This window comes from Myripristis murdjan, chromosome 23, assembly GCF_902150065.1.
Source record: "Myripristis murdjan chromosome 23, fMyrMur1.1, whole genome shotgun sequence".
Taxonomy (NCBI): domain Eukaryota; kingdom Metazoa; phylum Chordata; class Actinopteri; order Holocentriformes; family Holocentridae; genus Myripristis; species Myripristis murdjan.
Window position 1 is genome coordinate 25,214,083 of NC_044002.1, and position 21,019 is coordinate 25,235,101.

At 44.1% G+C, this 21,019-nt stretch overlaps 1 protein-coding gene across 1 annotated transcript in view; it reads left to right on the forward strand.

The window, feature by feature from the left end:
- Nucleotides 1–19,458, forward strand: part of syn3 (synapsin III) — a 130,646-nt gene extending 111,188 nt beyond the window's left edge. The window contains exons 8-14 of the mRNA XM_030045653.1: nt 4,162–4,304; nt 6,649–6,723; nt 7,581–7,683; nt 16,604–16,735; nt 17,490–17,508; nt 17,604–17,754; nt 18,693–19,458. Coding sequence (XP_029901513.1) covers nt 4,162–4,304; nt 6,649–6,723; nt 7,581–7,683; nt 16,604–16,735; nt 17,490–17,508; nt 17,604–17,754; nt 18,693–18,816 — 747 coding nt within the window. The 3' untranslated portion in view covers nt 18,817–19,458. The remainder of the gene's footprint in view (nt 1–4,161; nt 4,305–6,648; nt 6,724–7,580; nt 7,684–16,603; nt 16,736–17,489; nt 17,509–17,603; nt 17,755–18,692) is intronic.
- The last annotated feature ends 1,561 nt before the right edge of the window (nt 19,459–21,019 follow it).

The window sequence follows — 21,019 nt, forward strand, 5'->3', positions numbered from 1 at the left end:
CACACAATTTGTATTTCTTTTATTGCTCTTGTTTCAAGTGTTTTAGGATTTTGTTGTGTGTGTGCACGTGCAGCAAACCCAGCCTGAAACCCTCAAACAGCCTCGTACAAAAGGCTTAAAGTCACCAATAAGATGAGGTTTATTTTGTGTTGCATTTATTTTTTTTTATTTGTGTTTGTGTGTGTATGTTTTTTTTGCTTTATTTCTTTTTTTCATATGTTCTGCAAAAAACAACCACTTGAATAAAAGGCAGCAAAATACAGAAAATATTGAGTTAAAAAAAAAAAAATAGAACAAGGAACAAAGCATTGGGGGAAATTAAGTAAAATAAAATAAAACAAATTAAAATAATAATAAAAAAATGATTACAACCAGGAAAATAAAATAAAATGAAATAAAATAATTAATACATGATAATAAAAAAACTATTAAATAAATAAAAAAATAGATTATTAAAATAGTTCAAATAAAATAAAATGAAACAAAATAAAATGAATAAAAAAATAAGTAATTAAAAACAGTGAAATAAAATAAAAAGCAAACGATAAAAACAGTTAAAATAAAACAAAATAAAATAAAAATAAATTAAAATAAAATAAATTAAAATAAATGGCTAAAAAATTTAAAAAGCAAAGAATTATTAAAAACAGTAAAATTCAATTGAAATTCAATTCAGTGTAGAAAACTGGGAGAGAATTGTTTCCAGGTAAGGTCCTACATTGTGAAGTGAGAGGGTTTGTGAAAAGTGTGAACAAGTCTGTTCTGATTGGAGGATTTAAAGTCTCCACCGCTTTGAGGAAATCCACTGGAGGAAAGCCCAGAGAGCTAACCCTAACCCGCCACATGACGAGCCGAACCGGAGTGCACCAAGACTGGACCTGCCAGCTCTTTGTTAACCTCTCTCTCTCTCTCTCTCACTCTCTCTCTCTCTCCCTCTCTTGTCCATGATGGTACCAGGCAGGAGGGATGCTGATGAGTGACAGGAAGCTCTGCATGTTATCACCGCTCATCTCATAAAGCGGGCGCTGACAGTCGTCCGTACGTTCGAGCCCGTTGATGAACGAGCCTGTCTGTCCTGCTGGCCTGTTTCCCACCACCTGACGCAACTCCTCTCATATTACAGCATCTGTTTATGAGCATTAATTAGAGTAATAATCTGCAGTATTTCCACCTAAATGCCTTCCGTGTGGCTTGGGTCTCGCATGTATGCCGCAGTTCAGCACCTTTTTGCACTGCAGTTTCTCAGTTTAGCGGCTGATGTTACCAAGACTGAGCCGTCTAGAGCCTGAAACGTGGCTGTCAGCAACAGAGATGACAGCTATGAAAAAGGTTTTGGGCTCTATTTTATCGCTCTGAGCTCCCGGTCTGCAGAGACAGTGCAGCTCATTCAGTGTTCAAGTTTCTAATATTTCTATTTTAACGGTGGACAAAAGGTGTGTTTGCTCCAGGCTCCTGGCTCTAAAGGCTTGTCCTGAGTCTCTTCATTAATCCTGGCTGTGTTTTGGGCGTAACATGCAGTGAACCAATCAGAGGCCGTCTCCCGTCCCCTTTAACAGCCAGGTCTGTCCCACCTTGGTGGGCTGCTGTTCTAATGGAGGATTCTCCGGGTAAGAAGGAAGGAGACGGAGTGAAAGCTCCCGAGCAGATCAGGACTCCATCTGAGCTCCCTGAGGTGAAGCAGCGTCCCTGTGTGTGGGACAAGCAGAGCGGACGCTCACCGGCGCCCCTTATGGAGGCCACCATCACTGTCTGATAATGAGCTTCAAATAGAAGAGAAAACTGCAGCACTGACCTCAGAGCTGCTGTTTGCTGCTCATACCCCTTTTCCACCGGGGCTGGTTCGGAGCCGGTGCCTGACTTAGCACCAGTTTTTTGGTTTTCCACCGCCCGGGCTGGGGCCAAACTGGTGCCAAACTGGTTCCAAACTGGTGCTAGGCAAGCACCGACTCCGAGCAGGGGCTAAACAGGAGCCAGAGAAAGAACCGATGACGCGGCCCACCGCGTCATTGGTGGGCGGAGTTACAAAACAAAACAGGAACTGCGAACGCTATAAACATAAACAATAATCCCCGAGAAGCCGTGGGTTATACTGATTTTACAGCGGCATGGAACGCGGCTCAGCAAATTACATTTAAGGATGAGAAGCACCCGTTTTATAACTAAACATCGCTGTCATTCGTTCCGATCACGAATCCGACAGGTAGCCGGCAATAATTGTGTTTTTCGCCTCTGTATTGAAATGTAGGCTTGTAAAGACACAAGCAGTATTTGCATCGCTAATAAATCCAGATCCTGCTCCACTCGGGGCCAGAAACTGTATCGGGAAAGCAGCATTATATGCTTGACTGAGACGCGGCTCACGAACATCATCCCCGACTCACTGATCAGTTTCACCGGCTTCAGGACAGGACGGGCGGACAGAGACAGAGACGCTGCAGCCGCTGGATTGTATGAGTGTGCAGTTTTATGTGTTGAAGTAATGGAGCTGCCGTGACAATGTAATTTCCTGCAAAGGATTAATAAAGTATCATTCATTCATTCATTCATGATGGTTATTGTGATTCTGAGTGAGCGTCTCGCGCACCCGTCATTACGTTTTCCGAAGACGTCATGACGTGGCTCTGACTTGGCTCCACTTGGCTCTTGGCTGGTGGAAAAGCAAACCGGTTCTTCGTTGGCACCAGGTTAAGCACCGGCTCTAGCACCAGCTCCGAACTAGCACCAGGTTTTTTCTGGTGGAAAAGGGGCATCAGTCACTTTCAGCCTCCAGACAGCAACGCAGCAGCAAAGACACCTGCACCAGGTGGAAACTGGAAGAGATGGGCCGTTTCTGTCCACACACAGATGAGATCTGATCTCAGGGTGACCTGAGAGCCGTACCTCCCGGTTAATGCAGGCTGGTGTGATCGTTTGCATCAGGTTGCGGTAAAGGTGCCGCAAAAGAGTTCAGTTCAGTTAGAAATTGAGAATTAGATTTTTTAGAACACCAATAGTGATAACCACTTTTGATAACATTTACCCTGAACCTAAACGTATCATTCAAACCATGACATCAGTTGATTCTACGTGATGTATCTCTAAAGGAGTTCGGGCAAATAAATGACATTTTCTTAGAGCTCTCATGTTTATAGCCCATAAATAAAATTACAGGTTAAAGCTCATCCACCTACTGTGAACCAGTGGACACGAACACTGAACTGTATGAGAGACACTGACTGAGAAAGACAGTCTTCTGTTATGTAAACACACTGTGAACATTTAACTGGAGAATCTATAATGAATATGAAAGCATATATAACCTGTCTAATTGTATTGTCACTTTTGTATTCCCTTATTTTATTCTCTGACGCTGTTTATGTATGTAAAGCTGTGTGACAAATATGGTCAAGGAACATGTTTTAATAAATGTTAGTGGGTCATTTGAATTCATTTCCATTCCGTCCTCCTATAATTTTGTTGTCCTTCATCAGAACACCTTGAAGTACATATGTAATTGGCTGCATATGCAATTTTCCACGGTGCCTGCACAAACATGTGAACCTCCATGGTGGTAAATGTCCTCCCTGCAAATCCTTGACAAATCAGCCTCTCTGGGGTCGCTCTGCTCTTTCCTGCTGCACAGGAAGTGATGCACCCTCTGCTTTGTTTGGAATAAACAGAAGAAAAACAAAAAAAAGAGAAATTCAAACTGCATCAACAATAAATCCAAGCCCCGCCCTCTCCGTTTGATTGACAGGCGATCTCTGGGCCGTGTAGTGCAGAAACACGGCAGCGCCTAATTACTAATTTGGCAGATTACCGCTTTAAACGACAAACTAATGACAGGTGACAAGCTGTTTCCTGTTTACCAACGCTCAGACCTCATTATCTGTCGGAAAATCTGGTGAAATATACCTTTTAAGTTTTAACGGTTGTGTTTTCTGTAAGTGGGCTGCCGGTGTGTAATTTCCCCCCGGCTTGTGTCTGCAGTCTAAAGTCTAATCACTTAACCTGTGAAGCATGATGGGAACGAGTTCAAAGCCGCTGCTGGAAGTGTTTCTCATTATCCCGCCTGTGCTAAAGTGTGAAATTCCTGCGGGAATCTGGCCGGCGACCCGCCAGCTTTGTTAGCGTTGCTCCATGCCATTAGCGGGTCACTAACGAGCGGCGTCTCTCCCGCAGATCAAAGTGGAGAGCCAGCAGGACTTCCAGGACATCACCAGCGTCGTGGCTCTGGCCGGGACGTACGCCACCGCCGAGCCCTACGTCCAGTCCAAGTACGACATCCGCATCCAGAAGATCGGCGGCAACTACAAGGCCTACATGTGAGCCGTTTCCCCACTGTAACTGTATTTCCATTTGCCAAAAAATCCCAAATATTCTGTTTTTTTTTTCCATCAGGTTTTTACTCCTGTCAGGGTGGAAAAACCTGCGACACAGTGAACGCCAAATGAAAACTCATTCAAAACCAGTGTGAAGAATTAACTCACTGACAGACATGACCGAGCAGTTAAATGGGTGGCCGTCGTGCACGGAAAATCACATTTCATGGCGGTTTGCGGTTGTGATCGGGGAGGAATCTTCATCAGCCTGATCATGTCAGCAGTGAAACCGAGCAAACACACTTCAAACGTTTCCAACCGCCACAACAGAAAGACGCCGCCTTCACATGACGAGCCTTTATGGGTGTAATTTGTGTTTATATTCAATCAGCGGTGACGTCGTCATGCAGACAAACCGAGGTCGCAACATCACACTGGATGTGTGGAGGGCACTGCTCTCTCATTTAAAGGGATAATTCACCCAGTTTGAAAAAGCTCTAGCTCTAGCTGTGTTGTAGGATGGTGGTGGTGCTGTCGTCCTGTCACTGTTACTGAGTGCTGGAAACTGGCTGGCAGGGCCGGATCTGCAGGGTGGCACGGGGCGGCAGCTGCCACCATAAAAACAGGCCTTGCCACCCCAGTTTGTGCGCTCTAATTGAAAATTTTCAGGACTGAAACTCTGCTGTCCGAGTGCAAGTGAATGTGGCATGAGACGGCACAGTGGCAGGTCCCATTCCTCTCATTTTTCAGAGCAATTTCACCAGAAAGTTTACTTTTACACTCTGAATAAATTAGTTTAATTAATTAATGTTAAACCTTCTCTGAGTGGATTAAAGTGGATTAAAGTGGTAATTTTTAAGAATGTTAGCTGGGGGGAAGGAGGCTAATAGTTAGCATTGGTAGCATCCAGTCAGAAGTAACGAGCCACTCAGTAACGAAGAGAGGAACACAACAACACGACTGTCCTACAGAGCAGCTGGGGGGAGAAAATACATACATATATATATATATATATATATATATATATATATATATATATATGTATTTTATTTTTTATTTATTTTTATTATTTTATTTTTTTTCAAAATGGGTGAATTGTCCCTTTAAGTTAATTTTGAATGGGACGCCTGGAGTGGTGTTTGTTTGCAGGTGCTGATCATGATGTTCCTCCCTGCTTTCTTACTCCATGTTCTTCATCAGGGCTTTAGAAACAGAAGACACATAAGAGACCAGTGGCTCTCTTATTTTAAATAATGTTCCTCCTTTGAATTTTTTTTTCAGCCCAGTTCCCCCTAACCAGAGCAGAAAGGTAGAAAAAAACACATCCAGTCCAGTCCAGCTCCATCAGTGTGAAACAACAACCTGATACTGAGCAGATTCTGACATTTAAAAAAAAAAAATCTCAGGTACCTGCTGCAGTACACCGACGTATCCCTAGGAGAGTGCGGATCGGCCTACGTGTTGCCTTCAGCGTCGTCATGTAAACTCCAGCACTGTACTGTATAACACCAACATGACTGAACCTGAACTGAACCTGAACATAATTTCTAATTTTTGTCTGAACCCAGCCTGACCTGTCGGGTCCTGATGGGCCCAGGTTGGTAATCCACAGTGTAACCCCTAAAGGTACGCATACGCCCATTTGAGAACCACGGACTTAGAGTAACTCCAGTAAAAAACAAACAACAAAAAAAAAACAAGATCATAATATTCATAATGTTCATAATATAAGCATTGTAAATGGAGAATCTTTACCCATTTACAGGTTTAGAGAATAACCAGAGAGCGCGTGCACAGGAGTGATTACAGACAACATGTGAAGTCCACATCCTCACTGAGTCGATGGAGCCAAAAAACTTTCCTTTGGTTGAGTTTCAGTCGTCTGTCGGCGTTTGGCAGGGCTGGACGTGACTCGGCAGGAAACTCTGCGTCAGCACACGGCGATGTGGCGTTTGTCTCGAAATTATTTACGGTACAAAACAGATGCAGATCCAGATAAAACGGTAAGAATAGGGCTGCTCTTTCCAGGAACGTCCAGGGAGTTTTCCCAAACGGGAGACAATGCCTGTTCTGTAATCAGTCCTCAATGTCCTCACGCCGCTCGCAGACCCGAGTCCTCGCTTGGCCGCCTGCATTTCAGCCGAGCGAGCGAGCAGCAACAATGAGCCTGTGAGTCAACACCCTTTCGCTTTCGTGTTCCTGCGTCGGCACAATCACTGCAGGAACCGGCCGCTCCTCATCATGAAAGCGTGGCGATAAGGTCCTGACGGTCCTGAGGGGGTTCCTGCTGCCGGTGAGTTTGTGGCCTCCAGCAGGATGACGCCTCGCTCTGCTTGTTTGTTTTCAGGAGAACGTCGATCTCCGGAAACTGGAAGGCCAACACGGGCTCGGCCATGTTGGAGCAGATCGCCATGACTGACAGGTGAGCTGACTCACACACACACACACACACACACACTCTCACACACACACACACACAGTTACACACTCAGTACAGAAACATGCTGCTTTACATGGAGCGCCCCTATAAGAAAGTACATTTTTGTTTGTTTGTGTTGTCTTGTTGTGCTTGTTTTTTACTCTTATTGTGTTACTATTATGGCATTTTCTTCTTAGCCAAATATATTTCATATGTTTTGTTTTATAAGGCATGTTCTTTACATGTTTGTGAGTCATTTTGGAGCTGCTGCTGCTCCCTGGTAAAAGAGCTCTCACCTTCTCAATGGGACTTACCTGGTTAAATAAAGGTTAAATTATAAAAATTAATAAAAAATTGCAATTACCACTGTCAAAAAAAGCTGTAAACTCAGCGTTGCCTCTGTAATTTTCCAGCACATAATGTTATTATTTATTTGTTTGTTTCTTTCTTTTTTTTTTTCAAAAGATAAGGAAGGAAAATTCGGCAATCATAACGTGATAGACGGTGGAAAATGACCTGCAGTGAAGTGAAAAGGAAGGGAAAGCAGCAGGTCAGGTCAAACACACTGGAATGACCTTTAAAGACGGTGAAAGCTGTGAGCGCTGGTTCTGTACGAGCTCGGTTCAGGAAGGTTTGCCTTCATGATAAAAACTCAGAGTCTTGCATTTTGAAAATCACAGCTTTGATATTATAATTCAGACGCGTTTCACACTTTATCTGGAAGTGTCACAGCTGCCGGTTTGGCTTCGAGCTGCAGACAAACGGCTTCCAGCTCGTCCTCACTGACGCCCGTAGACTCCAGCAGGAAAATATCTGGTCTTTAACTGTAGTTTTATCAGCTCTGCGTCCTTCTGTTCCAGATACCGGCTGTGGGTCGACTCCTGCGCCGAGATGTTTGGCGGCCTCGACATCTGCGCCGTGAAGGCCGTGCACGGAAAAGACGGCAACGACTACATCATCGAGGTCAGTTTGATGTGAGAACGCCAGCTGTCCGCTGAGGTTAGAGAAGGCACAGGGTTAACCACGGCATCGTGCATTTCTCCTGCATCACTGCTGTGTGCAGTTTGTGTAAAACCCCCTCCTGCCACATCATGACTTCAAAACCCCTCCTGGAACCATTCGTCTCAGAAATCTCTAAGATTAATGTTGCATTCGAGTGGATCTCGTTATTTTGTACATCAGCAAAGTGTCACCAGCTGGTGCCTCTCAGGTGTTTGTGTTTGGGTGGTAATCTTTAAAATCCCCCGCTACTCAAAAATGTGTTTTTCTTCTGTTTCTGTCCCCTAAAATGTTTCTGGCCAAAGTTTGTCAGTAGAGAGGTGTTTTCACACTCCTCTGCTGGAGGTGGAGGTGTGTGTGTGTGTGAGATTCAGACAGACCCTGGGCCAGCTGGATTTGGTACATCACAAATCCCACGGCCAATCAGCCGCCAGCTGACGGCGCGCTGCTTTGCATATCATTAGCAGCAGCCCTGCCAGTCGTTTGGGTGTTTTATTTAAAAAAAAAAAAAAAAAAAAAAAAGACCAACTGGAAATGACACATGCAAAATTAGTGGAACCTCGAGAAAAAACATTTTGTTCATGGTTAGATTTTCAAATCTGGCTCAGTGTTCAGGACTGCTGCAGGATGTGACGTCCTGGCTGTGTGAACAGAGCTCTGGTCACGAGAGTTACATTTAAGGCCCAAAAGGATGTTTTTTTTAAATGGAAAAACTGAAACCGAAACTAAAGTGAAACTGAAGCAATGACATCATCCACTGAAAGATGCTACCAATGAACTGCAGGAGTGAATTATGTGGATCACTTTGCCTTAATGATACGACGGATCTCTGTTCCAGTCGTTCACCCACATGATGATCAAGAAAAGCAAGACGTACGGATGTTATTTGACCTGAGTTCACTGAGTCCAGGTCATCCACATGTCGCGGTGATGCATCACAACTCGGGGATCATGGAACTTGCCTGAGTTCGCCTCCTTGTATTTGCAAGTTTGTCGAGGTGTTGAGGTGCAAATCTCCGATGATAAGCCCAGAAATTGCCTGAACGCAGCATTACTAGCAAGGCGTGTTTGTAATCCGTGTTCCAGATTGTCATTGGTGGTCTTATAGCTGCTTCTAATGGTTCGTGTCCATAGGTGTGTGTGTGTGTTTGACGCTCGGTGCCGCACTGCTTCACACCCTGCAGCTTCTGAATCTGTCTTCATTTCAGATCGACGATGGTTCGGTTAAAGGTTTCGTGATGGTCTACGTACATTTAAGGACAGATGTTTCTCTTCACCTTCTCCTTGACCAACACCTTCCGACTGAAAACCTTTAGGCCCAGCTCAGTTTTACATGATTTCAAGCTTTTGAGGTCCAAAATATTCAACACAGCTAAATGGCTCTAATAAAACAACACACTGCACCACAAAGCTTTACTAGAGCCTTCCCTTCAACCTGCAGAGGCTCAAATGAGAAGATTTAACTTTCAAACATGGGTGGATAGACGGTTAGATTCCCATTTCCTAAGCTTGCTGTGATGTTTCTCTTCAGGGTGTGTCGGAGTGTTTACAGCAGATCTTGAGTGATTCAACATAAACCTGCACCTGGTCAGGCATTCAGTAAAAACCATGACAGAGTGGGTGATACTGTGATTCGGTCTGGATGGTTTCCTCTTGATGTTTTCTGAGGTGAAAGATCGTGCTGAAAGGCAGCAGGGAGGGAAGGGCGGCGTCGGACTTGATCACACATGACTGTCAGAGCCTTGAAAGAGCCATGAGGCCGTAGACCAAACACAGCCATGAGAAATAAAACAACACTGAGTCACTGTGAATGTGATAATAACGCCTGTCTGAGCCTCTCATATGGAATAAAAACCCTCATAATAACTTTCTCTTATCAAAATGCGCAGTCATGCTCTGTGAGGTAGTTCTGGAAAGGCAAAGGAAAGGAACTGACAAACAAAAAGGAACTGAAAATATGAGGCGTAACAGAAAAATAAAGAATGTAGTGGATGAATGTTGAAAAGAGACTGACAAAAGTATAATCAAACAGGTGAATTCTGTCTTAAATTCTAACTCTTCACTTTTGGGAACGATAGCAGCGATTTGATTTGAACAAACTGCAGCAGGGATCTCTCGAGTTTTGGGCGATTTGTCTCCCTCTTGTGGCAGTGAAATAAATCCTGCGTGAAAAATACACGCCCAGGTCGCTCCAGGACATGATGGAGAAAGAAAAACGGGAGGAAAACTTTGAGAGAGTCATGGAATCGTCAGACACGGTAATTGGCCACGCTCTAGTTTTTAATTCTACAATTCCAGCAGAAATAGGGAATTGGGAATGTCGCCAAAGACATAAGCTTTTTCACAATAATCCAAAATGTGGGGAGTTTTATCAGTGCTTGACAGGCTTAATTGTGTGAATGAAGACTGAATGGAACAAATGTTTATTTAAATGTTAAAGTTCTTTCTCTCAATACACTTGATCTGACAAAAGCCCTGCCATATTTATCAAAAAGTGTATTTTAATCAGTTCCAGCATTTATCGTCCAGCATATGCACTCATAAGTTCATAGGAAAAGGCAGTTCGGGGGAAAGACAGTGCAGGAGTGGTAAATTGCAGCACTTCACACACACACCCTTCACAAAACTACTCCTGGAATGCTCTGAAAACCACAGATTGATTGATGATGCGTAACAGGGCGAGAGGATCTGCAGGTGGAATTTTTACTCAAGAGAAAAGCAGTTCGCTCCGTCTCAGAGGACAAATATTTCCTGGCATTGTCCATCGTGGCTGTTTCGTTAGAAAGGCCTCTCGCTGTGTTCGTTGGACTCTGAGCCAGCCGGCTGGTCCTGGGACCTCTGACATGGCCGTATTTGGGCAGAGACGGCGTGACATCACAGCCCCCGTCCCGTATCTGCAGGCCGGCTGAGGTCAGCGCTGAGAAAATAAAGCTGCTTTTTAAAACTGTCGCTATCTCAGGAAACGTCCTGCAGCTCCAGAGACACAGTGACACATGAAGCAACAATGTTCCCTGACCAAGAGACACTTCCTCCTCCTCCTCCTCCTCCTCCTCCTCCTCCTCTCTCTCTCTCTCTCTCTCTCCCTCTCTCCCTCCCTCTCTCTCTCCCTCTCTCTCTCACCCTTCAGCAGGATGGAATTTAATTAGCGGCGGCAGCAATGTGTTGTCAGTCCCTCACAGTGGGAACCTGTTTTTTGTTCCAGACAGCAGATCAGCCTCAACATTTCTCCCTAATGAAAACTAATGTGCTGTTGACTTCCACTTCCTATAGAACTTAATTTAATGCCCACTGCCGCTCAAGTTAACATAAAGCTCCAACTCCAGCTCCAAGGAGAAGGCTGAGATGTGACGTGACATGGCGTCATGATGTCACATAATGTGACGCTCAAAACACAACCATGGCGTGACGTGACAGTGAGGACGCAGCACAGCAACGACTCAGTGACTCAACTTGACAGTGTGCAGACATGACAGTCATGACAGAACACCATGACATGGTAAACTCAAAACAATGACCAGACATGACAGTGAGGACTCAACATGGCAATCAGAGGGCATGAGCCAACACAACAGTGGCACAACATGACATGATTTAACATAACACGACATGAGGGAACATGACATGGCATGATGTAACATGACATTACATAAGGTAAAATGACATGAGGTAACATGACATGACATGACATGAGGTAACATGACATGACATAACATAATATGACATGACATGAAGTAACATGACATGACATGACAAAACATAATATGACATGACATGAAGTAACATGACATGACATGAGGTAACATGACATGACAAGACATAACGTAACATGACATGAGGTAACATGACATGACATGACATAATATGACATGACATGAAGTAACATGACATGACATGACAAAACATAATATGACATGACATGAAGTAACATGACATGACATGAGGTAACATGACATGACAAGACATAACGTAACATGACATGAGGTAACATGACATGACATGACATAACATAATATGACATGACATGACATGAGGTAACATGACATGACAAGACATAACGTAACATGACATGAAGTAACATGACATGACATGACATAACATAATATGACATGACATGAAGTAACATGACATGACATAACATAATATGACATGACATGAAGTAACATGACATGACATGAGGTAACATGACATGACAAGACATAACGTAACATGACATGAGGTAACATGACATGCATGACATGACATAACGTAACATGACATGACATAACATAATATGACATGACATAAAGTAACATGACATGACATGAGGTAACATGACATGCATGACATGACATAACGTAACATGACATGACATAACATAATATGACATGACATGAAGTAACATGACATGACATGACATAACATAATATGACATGACATGAAGTAACATGACATGACATGAGGTAACATGACATGACAAGACATAACGTAACATGACAGGAGGTAACATGACATGACATGAGGTAACATGACATGACATGACATGACATAACGTAACATGACATGACATGACATGACATGACATGAAGTGACATGACATGACATGAGGTAACATGACATACATGACATGACATAACCTAACATGGGGTAACATGACATCATGTAACATGACATTACATGATGTGACATGGGGTACCATAACATGATGATATAACATCATATGACATATCATGATATCATGATCATATGACATGACATGACATGAAATGACCTAACTTGACATGACTTCACGTCACATGACATGATGTGAGCCAACACAGCATGCGATTGTCTTCATCACTGCACTTTGTGGTCCTGCAGAAACATGTTAATCTACATGCTGTGCAGAGTCACTGAGGATTAATAATCCTAACCCTGACACCATGACATGACACAGCATAGCAGCCGTTTGGTGGGTAAGTTTCTGACACCAGCATGACCACACATATTTATATTATGAGAGCTTGTTTTGTCTCTGTCTCTGAGATAAAGAGAGAGGGAGAGATGGAAGGAAATAAAACGAGATAAGAGGAGAGCGAGGGTACACGGCGTGCTGGTTCACATACACTCAGATAAACTATCCATGTGCTTTCCTTTAACTTTGAGTGGATCACAGAAATCACCAACCTGGCACACTGGAAGCAGATAATCACATTCACTCCACTCACTTTAACTGAATAGCTTTTTTTTTATGTATGTTGTACTTTTGGTATATATATATATTTTTTTAATTTCTCATTTTTACACCTCAAAGAATCTAGTTTGATCTCTGTGCTTTCAGAGCCTAAATCCACTCACTCAACTGTTACTGTCACTGTGGGACTTTGACTTGAGAAATCAGTAAAGTAACATGGCATCTACTTGAGTGTGATGCAGTTCTGTGTTGTATATGTGAGGACTTTGAAAGTTACTCTCGTAAAACCAGGATTGTTTTCCCTGGAGAGCTCCCCCCCCCCCCCCCCCCCCCCCCCCCCCCCTGCCCGTCCCAGTATCACCATCATTTTGAACATGTCACATTCCACGCTCTCTGAACTTTCCCATGCGGCGCTGCTCATTGCCACACAGAAAAACACAGAGCGACTCCGCAGGAAAAGCAGAGCAACACCTCGGTGTGCCGGCAGCCGCAGCTTTCTCTGCATGAATCTAATAAATCAGCAGGGTGGATCCGCGCTCCGCCTGCCGTTTGAAGTCGAGCCCGGTCCAGCGGTCGTTCGCCAGTCCTCCGCTCCGTCCGCTGTGGTCATGACTCAACCGGCCAAAACGCAGCGCCACACCCCAACCGTACCGCCGAGCCCGAGCCAGAGAGCTGTGCCGCTCCTGTCCTCTCCCTCTCCGGGGGCACACACTGAAAAAAAAGAGGGTTTCAAATGGTTCCTTAGTTCTGTTTGCTGTTCTTTGTGGAACTACTGCTGGCTAGACACATCTCACACACTTCCAGCAAGACCTTAAAGGTTCTTAAAGGCCCTGTTTGATGTGCTGTGGTGGGTAAATCATTTACAATCAAAATGCTGGACCCCAAAATCCATCAGTCATCACCCAAAAACTGACTTCACACGGGACTTTTGGCTTTTTGGTGGTGCTGTGGTGAGCCAATTATTTTCATTTTGTGGATACTGGATATCGATGTAAAAATGCATCATTCTCCTGACACTGGTGGGCCAATTAGACTTACATCCAAAATACAGTACGCCGGGGTCAAAGTGTTTCATCCAAAACAGGCAGCACAGGTTCCTTCCTTCTGTGTGGAACTGCAGTAATGTCTGATTTGTTTAAATAAAAAAAATGGATGCATTTAAACCAGGCATAGCTCTTAAAATCTTGTTAAAAAACCTCCTGCATTCTTTACCAACACCTCAAAGGTTGTGCGGACGTTTTGCATGGTGCTGCCGAGATCTGACAGTAAAACTGGGTTGTGCTGTGGAGCACAAGCCTGAAGAACCATTTCCTGGTGCTGTGAGGAACCATTTTTAGTTAAGGGTGTAACAGCAGCAGCAACAGAGCTCTTCTACCTCCACTGTTCCCTGAAACATCTGCAAAGTCTTTGTATAAATCAAACAGCGTGTTGTGTTGTAAAAAAAAAAAAAAAAAAAAAAAAAAAAAAGAGAAAGAAGAAGAAAGCGGTAGCAGCATGCAGGATTTCATTTTATTTCAGTTGCTGATTTTAACCATCAAGCACAACTCTGAGCAGTGCAGGGCAGAAACATCTGAATTATCGCAAAAATATGCACCTTCATACACCAAACTAGTGATTTTTAAAAATATTTTCCATATTAAATGAAGGGAATTTTGTTCAGAGGGTTAAAAAAAAAAAAAAAAAAAGAAACGGGTCAAAATAACACTCCACCCTTAGGCCCCTGAGTTTCAAAGGGTTAAGGGGAAATTTAAGGGCTAATCAGAGTTTAAGGGGTTAAAGTGACTGAGGAGACGATGAAACAGACCGGCTCTTGGCCCCAGAACCCAAGTCTGATGAGACCATTGAGGGACATGGGGTCTGACGTCCGGGGTCTGGGGTAACTAGGGCCCAGACTGTGGGGTCCAGGGTCCCATGGGGGCTCAGGCTGTGGGATCCAGTGTCTGGGGTCCTGGGGGCCCAGACAGTAGGTTTCGGGGTTCAGGGTCCAGGGTCCTGGGGTGCCCAGGCTGCAGGTTCTAGGGTCCGGGGTCCGGGGTCCAGGGTCCGGGGTCTGGGGTCCCAGGGTGCCCAAGCTGTGGGGTCCAGGTTCCCAGGGTGCCCAAGCTGCTGGTGTCCTGTGTGTTTATACGCTCGTGGCGCTTACTGCCACATGACGGGGCACACGTGCACGCCTGCCATGCCGTCGTGCACGGGATGTTTTGCGTGAGAGCCAGGCGGCCACATGTCTCTGCAGTTTGTTTGATTTGGTCCTAAAGCTGTGGCTCGTGGGCAGCCCACCGGTCCCAGCGCCCCACGTGCGCTGCTGTTCCCCCGCTGCACGTGCACATGCATGTGAAGTGAAGTGGTGGGAAAGTTTGGGGGTTTTTTTTGTTGTTGTTGTTTGGAGGTTAGTTATTAGTGTGGCAGTGAGTGTGGTTTGTGCCCGGGGCAACATAATATTTACAGCTGTGGCCGCTGTCGAAACACCACAGCTCTGTGTTTACTCGCGCCGACTCGGCCAGGAAACTCAACTTTCGGTGCCTTTTCGGGCCTTTTCAGTCGCTACAATGAACAGTCTGGCAAAACAGCAGCCTGGCAGATAAGAGTTTGGTGTTGCAATGAACCTGTTCAGCTCTATCAGATGGAGAGAAGGAAAACAGAGCGGCGGCTCTCAGAGTTTTTGGACTGTGAACCAAAGTGATTCCTGCCTGCAACTTCTGCAGGGAGGTGAACAGTTCAGCCAAAACAGGGGTTTGACCTTTTCACATTGTCTCATTTGATTAAGCATCAGAGGAGAAAAGCAAGGGAAAAGCAAAAAATTTAGAAAAATCTGAAAAAAATAGACTTGAACATGGACAATAAATTTGTCCCGTTAACCCATTAAACAAACTGCTAACCTCAGTAAGGTGAGGAAGTTCTGTACATTTCTTTTTCTGTCAAAGTTAGAAACACAAACTTGTGTGCAAGCTGTCTATGGATTTGATTATACATGCCAACATTAAAAAAAGAAGATTTCATATACTTTTCACATATTTTTTTTTACAGTGGTGTATAAGGGCCATTGTGGGGGGAAAACAGAGAGCTGAGGGAGGTGGGGTAATAATCTGGAAAAAAAAAAATTCCAAGATTAATGTGGTAAATTTATGACTTTAAGCTGAGAATCTCGGATTTTTTTTCATACTTTTTTTTTTTTTTTTTTTTTTTTTTGAAATTTTACCACTTTAATGTCAGAGAATTTTTTTCTCATGAATTCTGATTTTTTTTTTCTCAGAATATTACCCCCCTTTCACGGGCTGTGTAATTTTTTTCCCCAACAATGGTCCTAATATGCTGTCTTACTCTTTCAATAGTCATTTCTGTATCAGTAAATTTTCAGTTTTCACCACAGACCAGAATGGGTTAAATATCTCCTGACCCCTGTGAGGTCCCGAGCCACAGGTTGAGAACCTTCCGGTGCAGGACGGATGCAGGATGAGGGCTTTTCTGCCTGGGAACAGAAGTCACAGTGATCAATGCGTCCGGTGATAAATAATGCAGCAGAGAAGCAGCCGGTCCGGCAGCAGAGCAGCCAGCACAGACACAACAGAGGCAACGCTGCCATCTAGTGGAAAAAACTGGGAAAGTCTGAATTCAGCCTGAGCCCCGAAGGAGGAAACCTGTCACTGGTCTGTCACTGTGACCCGGCCCCCGACAGCTGATTGGCTGAGCCTCTCTCTCTCTCTCTCTCTCTCTCTCTCTCTCTCTCTCTCTCTCCAGGTGATGGACAGCTCCATGCCTCTGATTGGTGAACACGTGGAGGAAGACAAGCAGCTGATCACCGAGCTCGTCCTCAGCAAGATGAGCAGCGTTCTGCTGGGCGTGTCTGCGCCGCCGCCGAGCAGCGTCAAGGTGCCAGCCCCGCCACGCACACTACTGCATATACTACTGCATGTACTACTGCATGTACTATTGCATGTGCTACTACATGTACCGCCACGCACACTACAGCATGTACTACTACATGTACCGCCACGCACACTACTGCATTTAAAACTGCATGTACTGCCACGCACACTACTGCATGTACTACTGCATGTGCTACTGCATGTAACGCCACGCACAGTACTGCATGTACCGCCACGCACACTACTGCAAGTACTACTGCATGTACTGCCTTGCACAGTACTGCATGTACTGTACTTGTGCTACTAATACTACTGCTGATACTACTACTGATAATACTACTCATAATACTTCTACATGTACTACCGTTACCAATAATACTACTACTGATACTGCTGCTACTACTTTCACTATTGCAGTGACTGCTACTAATACCACTGATGGTACTGCTATCATTACTGCTACTATAAAAGCAACTACTACAAGTACTGTATTACATTTAAAGTGGCTCAGCAGGCATGGCGGGGGCATGTCACCCCCTCTCTCTGCACAGTGACTCTTATAGAGCAGAAATGCCTCAAAAATAACATAAAAAATAAGAAAAAAAAATAAGAAAAAGGGCCATGAGAGTAGCAGCAGTGAAGATCTGGTACCTGGAGTTTCAGAGCTCGCTGTTCAAATGGTGTTCCTGTCTGTCTCTGTTCTAACGGTGTTCCTGTCTGTCTCTGTTCTAATGGTGTTCCTGTCTGTCTCTCCACAGACGAGCCAGCCCAGACGAGGTAAGACACACCCCTCATCACCGCAGCAGAGAGCTCACTGCAGCAGTGCTGTGATCACAACTGATGTGTGTGTGTGTGTGTGTGTGTGTGTGCAGGTGGCCACCGCTCTGCCTCGGCCTCGCCCTCTCAGTCGGCGCATGCCTCTCCTCAGCGGGCGCGCTCTGCCAGCACCTCGCCCAGCCAGGCCTTCCAGCCCGGCCCGCTGCCCGCCGGCCCCGCCCCCAGCAAGCAGCCACCGCAGCTCAAGTGAGTCACCCTGCTGGACCAGGAGTTTGTGTGTGTGTGTGTGTGTGTGTGTGTGTGTGTGTGCGTGTGTTCACACTGATGTACATCATCTTTACCCATCACCTTTTTTTTTTTTTTCCAAATGTGGCCTCCTGGATTTCAGAAGCTCTTTAAGGCAGAGTGGAAAAAAAAAAAAAAAAAACATTTATGCATTTATTCATGTTTCCTCATTTACTTTTGTACTACATATAATATATATATTTTATTGTTTTTTTAGATAGATAGATAGATAGATAGATAGATAAATAGATAGACAGATACAATAAATATTGTATAAAAATAAATGAGGAAACATTAATAAATAACATAGACACATTTATAACGTGCATAAATAAATGCATAAATAAATTATAAAAATATGAGATATTTATGAAATATTATGCTGCAGGAGTAAAATGTAAAACCACAGCAATAATACTTCAACAATACTTCTACTGAAAATACCTCTACTATTATTACTTAAGGAATAAAATATTCACAATAAAATTACAGTAACATTATATACAAAATCATGTGTGTATTACATAAATTGATTTTTTTTTTTTTTTTTTTTTTGCCTCAGACGCTCCTATCAGCTCTGTGTCCACTGTGGAAACTACAGTATCAGTAGATCCACTCGTTTGGTTTCACTTTTAGTCTCCTTTCTGGTTCTGATGTCAGAAAAAGTTGAACGCTTGTCTGATTGGATGGTTTCTCACTGTGGCTGTGAGGTGTGATGCCTCCTGCTGCCACTAGGTGGAGACATGCAGTCAGTCCCACTTCCTGTCTGCTGCAGTCGCCTGGAGCAAATCAGAAGTCCAGCAGCGACACTTGGAGTATCTGTGCATCTGCTTCATCTCATCCCACCTGCACGAGTTTTTACTTTCTCTCTTCTTTCTGCATCATTTATCACTGAGCAGCAAGTCGCAGTCGCTGACCAACACCTTCACCGAGACGTTACGAGGAAACCTGACGGACGACGAGGCCAAAGCCGAGACCATCCGCAGCCTCAGACAGTCCTTCGCCAGCCTCTTCTCCGACTGAAGACCTCCCAAGACTCCTCCTCTTCTTCCTCCTCCTCGTCTTGTCAGCTCTTAAAAAAAAAGAAATCCCCACCTCCCCGAGCCTCAACTTCCTGTTCCTTCTTTTTCATTTTCCTGTGATCAGTGATGACTCCACACTAGAGAGGCCAGAGTTTTAGGGATCGAACAGAAATCCAAACAGCAAAACCAGCAGCTTTAGGCGGTTATAAAAAAAAATAATGACAACTTATGTTCCTTCGTGTGATTTTGAAAATGTACCGGTGCTGGTTTTTGTAGAGAAGACCGAAGGACAAAAGTCACAGAACGACATCTGGAAAGATATCTCAAATTTCCGGGTGCAATCACACCTGCAGTTTCTTTTCTTTGGTCTTGGAATTTGATTTCTTTAGGTTCACACCAGCCACGCCATCTCAAGCCAACCAGGGCTTATAAATAGAAGTCACATGACTCAAGCTGCTTTCTCATTGGACAGAATTTGGTCAAACTAGACTTCCTGTAACAGCAGGTATGTCCAAATTCAAGGGCCGGCTCATTTGATGGTCGCATTTCAAGGCTGTACATGTCACATTGGTAAAGTTATCCTTAATTAATACCTGTAGGGAAATTGGATCTCTGCATCGGACCCATCCTACGTATTAGGAGAACTGGGAGTAGAGTGCAGATCGGACCGCATGTTTTTGTCCAAGCCTGAGATTTTGCTTGTCTGTCATCTTTAGGTCACATTTACCAACTGAAATAGCGTACGTGTTGCCTTCAGCGCTGTCACGTAAACTCCAGCACCAGACAGAAAGTTGCCAAGAACAAGACAGTAGGTCCATCACTTTTCACTAAAAATAATGCCAAGATTATTGAACCTGACCTGAACCTGAACATGATTTCTAAAATTTTGTCTGAACCCGGGCTGACCCGATCCAATGGGTTTCAACAGGTCCTGTCAGATTACAAGGTGTTCTCAGAAAACCGGAGCTCAGACATGCTCGGTGTGATCGCACCCTAAACCTCCAAAACCCAGCTCGGCCTCTCTAGTGTGGAATCATCACAGTCGATAGTCCAGCTTGAAGTGTTTGGTATATTGTAGTTTCTCTGCATTTGTTCTGTCCTACCAGTGAATCTGTTCATCACCTGATCACATTCGATTTTTTTTTCCTCCAACAAATCGATGTTTGCAAATATCTAAGGCAATATTGTTACCTGACAACATTAGACTGAAGTCATGAGAAGTGTCCTGACCGCTTATGGTTCACCAGCGATTTTCAAGCGTCTCGCCAGCCACATTTCTCAGAGATCCTTGTGCTGTAGACCCACATTGGCTCACGCAGTATCTCCTTCTCATCAGTCCGACCTCGGCCTGACATTACCAAAGTGCTTTTTAGTAACAAAATAAATAAATAGACAAATAATAAAAGGAAAAATCGCCCCCGTTTTGGGTCAAGATAGCTATCGCACATCTAAACAACCTGTAAGCTTGCGATTTCACAAGGTGCAGATGCTGTTCTGGCTCACAGCCGCCGTCTTCCATCACCGCTCGGATCTTCCCCTCCAAAACCTTTTCTGTTAAGTTTAATTTGATTATTAGTTGTGCTTTGTAAATAGCACTATGGGCCTTTTCCCCCCCAAATGATAGGGCATTTTTATCATGTATTACTGCGGTGTGTTGAAAGGCAAACTGTGCGGATGTAATGTTTCAACACCTTAACTAAAAAACAGAAGCTTGAGTTGTTTAACAATGCCAGTGCCAATCATAATTTTATTCTTTACCGTCAATTTCAACTGAGATCATGAATACTTTATCGCTGAAGCCGTTTATTTTCCTTTTCAGTCTTTGCACCGATGGTGTGTATGCAACATCTGCAGTGGTAATCGTTGCAGAATTCTTGAACGTCTCTTGAATGTTGTACAGCAGAACCAAACTGGTTTACGGTAACACAGACGATCTCAACCACCAAGTCCAGAGTTTCTACACAGGTGTGGAAAAGTGTGGGGAAAAAAAGAATGAGGTCATTTCCAGCTCCTGATAAGTTTAGAAATTGCGTAAACCCATAGAAACCATATACATGCAACATAAATGATCACCTTGAAAATCTTCAGATCCAATCAAAAGAAAAAATCAGTCTAAGGAACAACATTGGTAGCTGTGATATAAAAAAAAAAAAATGCAGCACCCGAGTCCCAAATGAATATTAAAGGAGTAATTCACGCAAAAA